At 34.1% G+C, this 12,351-nt stretch overlaps 1 protein-coding gene and 1 long non-coding RNA gene across 13 annotated transcripts in view; one reads left to right on the top strand and one right to left on the bottom strand.

The window, feature by feature from the left end:
* Nucleotides 1-12,351, bottom strand: part of LOC143222752 (uncharacterized) — an 82,449-nt gene that overhangs the window by 20,786 nt on the left and 49,312 nt on the right. For all 3 annotated transcript variants that reach the window (XM_076449696.1, XM_076449695.1, XM_076449697.1), the window contains one exon: nucleotides 2,585-2,643. In XM_076449696.1, the coding sequence (XP_076305811.1) occupies nucleotides 2,585-2,643 (59 nt within the window). The remainder of the gene's footprint in view (nucleotides 1-2,584; nucleotides 2,644-12,351) is intronic.
* LOC143222753 (uncharacterized) overlaps nucleotides 8,785-12,351 on the top strand; it is a 48,491-nt gene continuing 44,924 nt past the window's right edge. For 7 of the 10 annotated variants that reach the window (XR_013012461.1, XR_013012465.1, XR_013012458.1 and 4 more), the window contains exon 1: nucleotides 9,689-10,126. This is a non-coding gene — a long non-coding RNA (uncharacterized LOC143222753). Of the gene's footprint in view, nucleotides 8,991-9,688; nucleotides 10,127-12,351 lie in introns of those variants that run through there. The other 3 variants (XR_013012468.1, XR_013012464.1, XR_013012467.1) reach the window with 3 other exon arrangements.

Below are 12,351 nucleotides of genomic sequence, written 5' to 3'. Positions count from 1 at the left end.
TAAACCTGTTAATACATGCTTCACTAGCATGTTACTGTTTCTAAAGGATAGAGCAAAGGACGTGGTGATCAATCTAATTGTATATGGAAGTCCATGAAGAAAGTATAACTGGCAAGTCTAAGAATAACCAGTTAATGCTGAAATCAGTGGTGGCTGACCTAAAGTAGTATTCCACAAAAGGTTACAATAGACTAACAAACAAATAGTAGACGATATGCTATATTTGTTATAAAATGGGGCACATTGCAAAGGAGTGTAAGTCTGTCATCGACAAATAACAGCAGAAATCTCAATATAAAGTAAATGAAGCTACCTATGAAAATGAAACTAACAAGAAACAAGAAAAAGTGACAGTCACCATTTTGCAACTCTCTAAAGAAATAGATCAAAAATACACACCAGATTCATTACAAAAACGAGTGTTATTTTACACTAATAATGGTTAGTTTAAGTTAGTGAATGGATCAAAAGTGCCAGTAGTGATTAGAGCATATGACAAAAATCGAGAGTTGATTTTTAATCGCAATATACCACTAGGTGAAGTTTAAGTCAGGGACAAGAAAGTGAAGATCCTACAAAACACTGGATATAGCAGTGAGAACCAGTCTGGTGTCTGATGGCCAGACGACAGGAAGGGTATATATTTGACTGCTAATTGATTACGTTTCCTATAACAAGAATAAAGATGGACACTGTATTATGCGTGAGACCTTGAGGCAATGTGTATAAAAGAATCCATATATGACTTGGCGACTGGAAATATACCAGACAGTAGAAGTTTGGAGGAGCCAGACAGAAGGAGGATGGATGAAGTATCTGTACTCATCACTAGAGTCCCAATAAAAGAAGAATAAGCGTGCAAGTATATGAAGGCAACATCCTCAATGTAGGTCTGCAGGAACTGAAGGAAACACAAAAGAAAGGCCCTCCACTGCAGAAACTTTGGAGTAGTGCCAGGAAGAAGGTCGAGCACAAGACAAGAAGGAAAGCGACTTACATAACAGAGAACGGTAAAGGAGAGCGGTACTGGAACTACCATGACAGTTATGTTGTAGAAGTTAAACAGATCATAGTACCAACAGAATACTAGAATCAAGTGATGAAATTTGCTCATGAGTCAGTTGTGGAAAAACACCTAGGAGCAAAGAAAATAACAGACGGAATTACCAACAATTTCCATTGACAATAGGTCATTGGAGATGTAACCATATTCTGCAGGTTATGTGACTTCTGCCAAACCACAAAGCTTAGAAATAAGTTACCTGAGATGTCATTTAATGAGATACTTCTCATAAAAAAGTCACTTAGCATAGCAGCTGTAAACTTGATTGGACAACTAGTACCTGTTTCTGACGCGGGAAACCAGCATTTACTGACAAAAATTGACTATGCAACATGTTAACAAGAAGCCATAGCACTGTCAAAGATGCAGACAGAGAGAGTAGCAGAATCCTTTCTGGAAGTGTTCCACAAAGTAGGCTTTCCAAAATAATTCCCGAGTGACAGAAGGACCCAGATTACTTCAGAACTTATAGAGGCGTACAGACTCATCAGTACCAGGCATCTCTTTTCTACCCACTAGATATAATGGACTTTGAGAGAGCTAATGGAGTCTTAAAGAATATGCTGAAGAAGAGGTGTCAAAAGAGACCATGGGATCGGAGTAGGTACCTGCAGGCAGTGTTATTTGCTCATTGAGAACTCTCTCAAGCACGCACCCTTGAGTTGCTGTACAGTTATTGTATGAGGTCTAATGCAAAAAGTAAGAAACAGTTATCAGTACAAGTTAGATCTCAGAAATCGACTGGAGGAGACTGCGAATTTGTTTGAGAAAATTTGTATTCAGCCCAAGGGAATCAGAAGCCTATCTATGACAAGAAGACCATGGATCGACGTTTGAAGGTCGAACAGAAGGTCTTAGTTTTGCTGTCTAAAGACAACAAACTCACTTTTCAGTGGAAATTATCTTTAGAATTACGGAAGTGGTCAACAGAATGGACTATAAGGTGAAAATTAGTGGGAAAACCAAGATCTACCATGTCAGTCTGTTAAAGAGTTACTTTTAGAGGGAATAAGACCTAACGGATGCTGCTATTAAAGCACAGATAGACATGACAGACGTGGCTGTCATAGATTCAGAACCAGAGATAAATTTATAATGTGGCTTACACACTGCAATGATGCATGATACATTGGTTAAAAATTAAGCATACGTTTAAACTCACTAGAAACTTCAATCCCAGATATGTTAAAAACTAAATCACGTGATTCACATGATTCATGAGATAAGATATACGACAAAGCTATAATTAAACAAATAAATTACATGATACATCTGATAAAAGAGCAAAGCGCACTTCAAAAATTGCAAGATGTACCAGTTAAAACAGTACTGGAACAAAGCGTATAACAGAAAAACACACTACGCATGAAGCGATCAATAATGAGTGAAATACTGAGTGAAATAGAAGGAAATCAAAAACAAAAACAGAACCTACTACGAAAAAGATAACAACAGATAAATGTAGTTTGTATGTTTACCATCTTCAATTATTACAGATGAAAATTTTTATATTTTACGTACCTTAGAAAATCCAAAGTGAGGGATGTGGGGATCGGCCAAGAAGTCATGTTTACGAAATACTGAAACAAAACAATTTTCCTGTTAGTATCAAAATTACTCATGTATAAAATATTTTGAATGAAATAAAGTTTTATATTATTTACCAGTTTTCAGACCTTATTAAATGATTGTAAACCTACATATAAAGTTATGTGTTTCTCTAATTTGAGTCAGTCAAAACATGCCCAGCATGGCTAGGTGGGTTAAAGCGTTCGACTCGTAATCTGAGGATCGCGGGTCCGAATCCCCTTTCAGTCATGAGGGCGTTATAAACTGACTGTCAATACTACTATTCGTTGGTAAAAGAGTAGCCCAAGAGTTGGCGGTGGGTGGTGATAACTAGCTGCCTGCCCTCTAGTCTTACACTGCTAAATTCAGGACGGCTAGCGCAGATAGCCCTTGAGTAGCTTTGTGCGAAATTCTAAACAAACAAACATCATTCAATACAATTATTATTTGTTTACTTTATAATATGCGTGGTCCCTCTGTGGGAGTGTAAGTTAATGGATTTACCACTCTAAAACCAGAGGTTCGACTGCTCTCAGAGGACACAACAGACAGTCCGATGTGGCCTTGCTATTAAACACGCATATACACATATAAAAGGCCCGGCACGGCCAGATGGTTCAGACACTCGACTCGTAATCCAAGGGTCATGGGTTCGAATTCCAGTCACACCAAACGTGCTCGCCCTTTCAGCCGTGGGGGCATTATAATGTGACGGTCAATCCCATTATTCGTAGGTAAAAGAGTATCCTAAGAGTTGGAGGTGGATAGTGATGACCACCTGTCTTCCCTCTAGTCTTACGCTGCTAAATTAGGGACGGCTATCGCTGATAGCCCTCGTGTAGCTTTGTGCGAAATTCAAAACAAACCAAACCACATATAAAACGTACACATATATATTGGGGTGTTTTATACACTCAAACTTCACCCATCTTCTTCTCACGAACATTTACTTTTTCAATGACGTCATTAGAACAGTAATTAATCGTTCATGTCTAGATAATTATGGTGAATCTATATTTCCTTATTCTTTTTGTTATTTCGTTTTTGCGCGTACAGACGATTAAGTCTACGTAAAAAAGAACTCCTAGTGTGTTTCACACCTAAAAAATATCATTTCAAAAATATATTATACAATTTTACGTAACTAATCATTATAGATAAATCTGATCCCACAAAAAAGTTTTGATATAGCTTTCCAAATATTATTTTATTATATATATACCATATTTTTTTAAATTTTGAGCAAAGGACTATCTACGCTACCCGTCCTTAATTCAGCAGTGTAAGACTAGAGGGAAGGCAGTTAGTCATCACCACACACTTCCAACTCTTGGGGTATTTGTTTATCAACGAATAGTGAGAATGACCGTCACATTATAATGCTCCACATTTAGTGTGACGGGATTTGAATCCGCGACCCTCAGATTGCGAATCGAACGCCCTATCTACCTGGCCATTCCAGGCCATATCACAAAAAGTATAGCACTCCTAGACTTGCTTAGTACGATGCAGTCACGAATACTGCAGCATACTTGAGTTGAAGTAAATAGTGAAATTACCCAAGACTTGTTGCGTTACGACAGGCTCAAAAGTTATTTTTGAATAACTTCAGATAAAGAGCAGCAGAAAAATACGTGCACTAATGATAATTAATATTTAGCTTGATGCTGTCTAAAAAAAAGAAAAACACAGTATTGTTGTAGGATGTAATGTACCATTAGGCAGTTATGGATCGAAGGTAAATCTCGTATCGTATTGGATTATATTATACTTCAAAATTAAAACGTATATGCTAGTGACTAAATGTTAAGCCCATATTTGACAAAACAAAAACGTGTAGATGGCCTGTTGTTGTGGAGTCGGTCGTAGTCTGTTGGGAAAGAAGAGATCTGACTGTGAATCCGAGGGTTCAGTGACTGATTCGTTGCCACAAAAACGCGGTTCGCACTTTATGCCCTTGGATATACTATAAGAATTAATGATCAAGACTCACTGTTTAAAACAGCAGCCCAAGAATTGTCAGTTTTCACCAGCTGTCTTCTCTATTCTGTCAGTTCAAAATTATAAACGGTTATGCGTAGATGATTCTTTGTACGGTTTTGAGGAAAAATTCTGAGCAAACAAACTGTCTTTGCATTAAGTATTATACTGAGTATTAATAAGCATTTACTAAATATCACCGAATTATTTCAAAAATTATAACAAAAGGCTATACTTTCTAATATTACTGGCTATCAACCGTATAATACTGAGCTTTGATTGAGATTTATGAATACACTTTATCAATTGTCTTTCGTAAGTAAAATATACAGCCTACCATTTCTTTATTGTTACTTTAACTCATATTATAGAATATAATGTTTAATATAGCTAATGTTATTGCTTTCTATTATCATACTCTTATTGTACAGATTGTTTTGAATTTTATCTTAGGACTGACCTAAATATCCTGAGAGTGCCGAATTCGTGAATAGTATCGAGTTTACGGCCGAAAATAGCTTTAACAGCGAAGTTACACCCAAGTGACAAAACTATGGATTTTGTTCGTAATTAGTAAGAACGTAAGAAAAATATATCTAATTTGTGGTTTTAAGAATGCAATAACACATTTTTTTCTGTAGCTTGAATAATCTCAATATATCTTTTGTAGTTTTAACTACTGGAGTCAGATACCACGTTACCGGTATATAATGAATGAAAGCTAAAATTAATGTTAGTTCTATAATATAAGCAACAATACTAAAAAGAATGAAGGAAAAATATTATTTTAATTATGTACCGTAAACTTTACTACATATTTTTGCTCGCTCTGTACCGCATGCTGTGTTTCTCTCTACACTTTACGTTTATCCGAAGCTTACTGAGAAAAATTCCAAAGACAAAGTCTAAGATTTCTGAAAAATTGTTCTTTGACATTTTATGAGTTCTTAAGATTGTCTTAAATTTAGATTTCTAACAAGTTTATTTCTAAGTATAATATTACAGTAATTTGTTAGCGCAGATTTGTTTTATTTTAACAATAAAATAAGTACGTTGGAATGGCATGAATCTTTTTTTTCTTTCCTTTTAGTTTCATATAGGAAGCCTTTTCCTAAGATAAAATACAAGCATCTACTATTTTTCAATAAAAATTTCAATATTTTTATACGAAAAATAATGTCACTTACATATCAGGTAAAAATGTTTAAAATTATAAAAATTAATATTCACTGTTGGCCATTCTTATTTTAACAGAAGATGTAAACATTAGGTGTTGATCTCCAAATAGCAAATTTATTTTTCAAATACAAATAAGTTCAGAAATTAATTTTCAATACACACTACATGTATGTCGTATAACAATGTTGTTGTAACGTATTATTTTATCAGGCGGGCTCTTTTAAATTATTTGGTGAAAAGAAAACCAAGCCAAATCACTATTTCTTCCTTAACAGTTGCTACATCCTGAGGCCTGGCATGGCCAAGCGCGTAAAGCGTGCGACTCGTAATCCGAGGGTCGCGGGTTTGCGCCCGCGTCGCGCTAAACATGCTCGCCCTCCCAGCCGTGGGGGCGTATAATGTGACGGTCAATCCCACTATTCGTTGGTAAAAGAGTAGCCCAAGAGTTGGCGGTGGGTGGTGATGACTATCTGCCTTCCCTCTAGTCTTACACTGCTAAATTAGGGACGGCTAGCACAGATAACCCTCGAGTAGTTTTGTGCGAAATTCCAAAACAAACAAACAAACAAAAAAATGCTACATCCTGTTGTCACTTATACACAGTCATAGGCCTTAATTAACAAATAAAGTTTTCACTTTTAAAATGATTTTACTCTTTAACGATATTACGACTAAAGTACAAATAAATTTACTTATATAGTTTATGGCTAAATCGGTCGATTAACTGTATATACACAATAACGAACATTTGTTTGAATAGTTCATTTACTTCTTAACTACCGAAAGAACTAAATAATAACAACTGACATAATGTTTTACTGAATCTAGCATTTATTACGTATTCTTATTTCTGGATATTTCGTAAAATATCTCGATCATTAACATTTATGAACGATCTAGGTATTCTAAGACTACTAATAATTTATTTATCTTAACGTCATATATGTCCTCTAGCGAACATCTAAGTTAATGTAATGAAAATATAGCTTACACCAATATGATGCAGAAAAAAATTCATTATTCTCAAAGAGAATGTTGTGAAAATTTCTTCTATAGACTGAAACATTTATTGTTACTTGTCTTTTGCTTACGAGGAGTTTTATTCTCCGATAGCTCTGTAACTAAATTAAGTTAAAGGCTATAACAATTATGTTTTCTCTGAGCAATGTTGATTTTATTATAAACAATTTACGTTAAATTTCGTACTTACTAAAGGGGAAATTCAGGATTTATTTTAAATATTGCCTTATAAATTTAACAATTTAAAACATATATGCTATTAAAATGGATTAATAGCTACGATCTTATGCTATACTAATTTGTATAATATAAGCAAAGAGTAGTTTAATAAAATTTTGAATGTAAATCACTAAAACCTGTGACATGTGCAGTAAATGATGCCCAAGCAGAGAGGATTAATGAGAATGTTTCGAATGTTTGTTTTGGGCACAACTAAAGAATATGTGATGTGATCTTTGTCAAACTGAAGGGCTTGGTTTGGTTGTTGTTGAGCCTAAATTTATCCATTGGACTATTGACAATCACGTCGTAGGTATCTTAACCTGATCTTTCGGGCCATATACTTGACATCCAGTAATAAAACACTGAAGAGTCTAGAAGTGAGAAGAGTAACGGAAATTTCGAATTGAGCTTATTGTAAGTTATAATTTTTTTTAATAATAATGGGAACCATTGTTTTAGACACACATAGAATTTGGTTAATAGATTTAACAAACTTAGCAACAAAAGCAAGTTACGAGAACTGCGGACTGAGCTTTTTCTAAAACGCGGCTTGTCAGCGTTAAGAACATATATATGGATATTATTTTGTTTCCCCTCTGCAGCTTTTGTTAGGTCATATAGAAGGCGCGTGTTTATATATAAATATATATATTAAGGCTGACGCATAGATTTTGGTGTCAAAGTGTAGTTACACATTTGTTGTTTTAACCAGCGAGATAACACACAATGGCATACTCAAACGTGTGTAAAAATGTATTTCAGGACGACTGGTATGGGTATTAACACTTTTACTAATAAAGCAGAGAACAACGTTTCGACCTTCTTAGGCCATCTTCAGGTTGTTCTCTGCTTTATTAATAAAAATGTTAATACCTATACCAGTCGTTCTGAAATACATTTTCACTTCAAGTGAGTTTTTAGTCATCACGAAACCTGTGTAAAGTATTCGCTAGTTTATTGCGCTCAGGCTTAGTAGTGGATTTATGATTGTGCGGGCCCTACACTGCACGTAATTTTACATAGAATAAAATTATAAATGGGGCCCCATTAAGGCCATGGGTCCTAAGGCTGAGCCCCCTCTAGTTCCTATCTAAATAGCCACTGGTCAGGCTGTTCTGACCAATAGTGAAAGTGACAGTATGTTGTTAAAAGGTCAGCTAGATACAATAAAACATACTGTAAAGGGCATAAATCTTCAAGTATAAATTTATGACATTCTTAAATTTCAAACTTTGTGAAAGTGTTATTGTACTTAACTAAATGAATTATGATATATAAACGTACATCGAGTATGAATATGTTTATAGGTTTTTCGCAACTAATTTAGAAGTGTAGAGCAAACTTGTTTTTCTTGAAGTCTACATCTATAGCTCTTATGTAGCATTGATTATCTTATCTTTATCGTTGGCCAAAGACAAAGAAACTAACTCTGCAGATGTCTTACGCCCGCGTTTGTTTGAGAATTTACGAAAATGTACGTGCAAAACACGTAAAGAAAGTCGGCTGTTGGAAGTCTTCACAACCGGAACTAGCCAAAGTGGAATGCGATAACTTGAGACGATTGGAACGCAAACAGACGTAGTAACCTACGCATTATTTTTTGTTTTCAATAAAAAAAATCGCATCAAAATGTACTACTTTAACGCTTTAAATTTTGAAAACATGAACCAAAACAGAATATCTCTGGCTTACGATTAGTTTAGCCCAATCCATCAAAATATCTTTTTGTTCGTTTTACCCTCTGCAGATGTTTGTGATTATAATGTGGTTTCTAGTTACGATAATTTTATAAAATAGATACAATCTTGAAAATTCATTATATAGAAACTTATGAGTTTGATACATTCATGTTTTGGAATGGCATTTGCGCCACATTTTAAAACTTGGAATTAGTACTGAACTAGGACTACACCCTTAAGACTATTCTTTCGGTTCATGTCACGTCAGTAAGTAAACGGTAAGTTTACGGGTTTATAACACTAAAATGCAGAGTTTTATTACTCTTAGATAACTCAATGTATAGAGCAACAACCTATTTCATTTTATATACATTCATTTTCGATATATTTTAACTATTAGTAACGAAATGTAGGGTCTTGTTTGGTTTTAATGTATAACAAGACATGTAGAGTTAAAAAAAACACTAACTAAATTAATAAAGAAAACAAATATATGTTGTGTGTAAAAACTGTCTTAGATGTAATCCGAGAAAAAAAATCAAACATTGAAGGACGACAAAAGCTGAGACCTGCCTTGTGAGTGAATTACGAATTCTGAGCACGCTCAGTTGCACTGCAAACATAGCATGAAGCGGAAAAACAAAATAAGCTTAATATAACATGCAATTTATAAATTATATTTGAAATTAAAGATAATAAGAATTAATTAACGTTATAACTGTTTCGCTAGAACAAAATTATAAAGTTCTTGTTCAAGGTTTTCATAAACAATTCTTAAAATACAAGAAATTTATAAAGAAAATGTATTTAATCGAATAACACAGCATAAGTGTGAAGTTAATGTTAAGTTTATCAAAGCGACATACAAAATAGTTGGTGTAACTTGATCACATGCTGAGTGTGACGTTTCTGAGCCACGTGCTTTCATTTGTTTGTTTTTTTCTAAATTTCCGTAAAAGCTACGTGAAGAGGCTCCACCACTGGCTGGGATAAGTCTGAAATTTTATTACTAGGTTTTGATTCCCGTAATGGTCACAGCTAAGGTAGTCTGTTGTTTAGCTTTGTGTTTAACAAAACACAATTTAAAAATTGAAATTTTAGACTTGCGGAAACACAGATAGTCAGCAGCACCAACGGTGAACTCTAGGATTACTCTACTCGAGTCAAATAGTGGGTTGATTTACTGTTTGGAATTAAGCACAAAGCTTCACAATGGGCTATCTGTGCTGTGACCACCAGAGGTATGGAAACCCGGCGTCTAGCGGTGTGAGTACGACGACATACCGTTGTGCCACTTGGGATCCAAATAGTGGTGCTTGACTAGAGCGCCCGTAGTTCCAAATACCGGAGCACGCTTTCCAATTGGCCGCAAAACACGAACCCTGAGTTTCACAGTCCGAACAGGAAACGCCCGGTAATAATATGTCGCATATTAACAGGTGTATTGATACTTTTTTTATATTAACTAGTTGAATAAAAGCATACATAATTCAGTTATATATACAAGTCACAATATTTTCAAACAGTTTAGAGCATCGAAGCTGTTGGAACTTAATTGTTGTAAATACGAATAAACTTCATAACAAGACGGATGTTTGTATCGATCAATTAACAAGGTCTTTCGTGCAACACTATAAATCACCTCAAGGTTAGCATGGTTAAATAAATAAATTTCTTGAAATGTTGTTTTTACCAGGCATTATAAAAACATTAACTTGGATGTTTAGAGCCGAACTTCTTTAAAAAATAAATTAAAGTTCAATATTAAAACAATTTCAATAGATAGGTGTTTCTTATTGATGAGCTTTTAAATATTTTCACAACAATATTCATACACTGATTAATTCATATTTATTATAATATATAATACGTTAAATATTATTTTGCAGAGTGCATGGTTCCAACACTTAACTTCAAACAAACAAATTGACAAAAATGTACATGTATGTATGTTTGAAAACAGTTAAAATGTCATTATTATTGTATTTTGTGTATTTAGCTTTTATTTGTAAATAAACCTGTTATAGTCTAGTAGTTAGGGCGCTCGACTAGCATCTTGTGGGTTGAAGGTTCGAATTATCGCCATTTCAGTCGTGGGAGTGTTATAATGTGAAGGTAAACCGCACTATTCGTTGGTAAAGAGTAGTCCAAGAGTTAACAATTGGTGATGATGATTAACTACCTTCCCTCTAGGCTTTCACTTCTTAATTAGGACAAATAGCTCTCGTGTGGGTTTGCTCAAAATTCAAACCAATGTTTTTGAGAAGCTTTCCTTTGCCAGTAAGACGTGAGTTGTCAATCACCTCTCATGAGAAACTAGTCTATTTTTATAAATATTTTTCAACTTAACAAATATGAAATAATAAACTTACTTATGTTAGAAATATTTCAGTTAAAAGTTTTCAACTCGCGTTGTAAAAAAAGTTGAATTTTCTCTATTGAAAGTTTCCGAAGTTTATTTATCATTAACATTTTCTATTAAAATGAATATGTAGAGCATTTATTCTACCTTAAAACCACAAGAGCTATATGTCTTTATTTATTTATCTTGTTTTGCATTTTCAAAACTATTAGGTATACACAACGCCCCCACAGTGTTATAAGACAAGAAATGGCTTACAAAGGTTTGATATTTTTAATTTAAACTGCAATTTAGGTAGATTTACATATGTTTATCCTAATTTGGAATATCTAATGAGAGGAAAGAAGGCCAGTTAGCAGCACCCTCCCACAACTACAAAGGCCTTATATGGCTTTCAACAGAATTAATTGTCACTCGTATAAGATGTCAACAACTGAATGTGCAAAATGTGTTGAGCTGAATCTTAGACGCTAAGCAATAAGACACCTTCAGCTCAGCTTACGATATAAAGTTCGTATTAAACATTTCAAATGTTTCATTACTTAACTTATTTTATCAAAATGGTTCAGTTTTTATGTGTAATTTTGTATTTTATTTATAGGTTGATAATAAGATAGTAAACATTTTTGTTAGTTATGATTTAATAAAATATTATTATAGAAATTATAGCGAAAAAGTGGAAAAAATCGAAACGTCGACATGAGCATCTCTGTAGGTTGTTAATTATTGGTACTTGTGTGATTTTTGTTACCCAGTGAGTGGAGAAGAAGTACCCAAACTCAACCTTAAACTCTGAACTAATAGTAATTCTAAATATTTTGTAAGTAGTTTACCGTGAGCAATTGTAACGGATTTACTGTTATAAATTTATTTTAATACATGTTTTTGTTTCAGTTGATATATATTTAAGAATTCATGTAAAGTACTTTATTAAATGTATGTATTGCAAAAGTCCTGCCGTTTCCCTAAATTTGTAGAAGATCCTCCAGCGTAAGAATCAAAAAAGTATATGTCTAATTAATACCAATATTGTTGGACCAACTGAACTTTCTTGAGAACCTCCTCTCAAGCTTATAAAAGATAACAAACACAACATGCTGAGAGACAGTTTAATGATATTGTTGGTTTGTCACACTCAGTGTACTATAAACCTCGGAAGCTATGATTGTGATAAACGCTTATTAATCGGAAAACTACAGACATTGGCTAGGAACGCCTATAGACTTCGAACATTTCAAACCGTTTAACCTCAGTGAAATACTTTTGATGTTTGTATT

The sequence above is a fragment of the Tachypleus tridentatus genome, chromosome 8 (genome assembly GCF_004210375.1).
Source record: "Tachypleus tridentatus isolate NWPU-2018 chromosome 8, ASM421037v1, whole genome shotgun sequence".
NCBI lineage: Eukaryota > Metazoa > Arthropoda > Merostomata > Xiphosura > Limulidae > Tachypleus > Tachypleus tridentatus.
The sequence above is the reverse complement of the archived record's forward strand: the minus strand, read 5'-3'. Positions and strand labels throughout refer to the sequence as shown.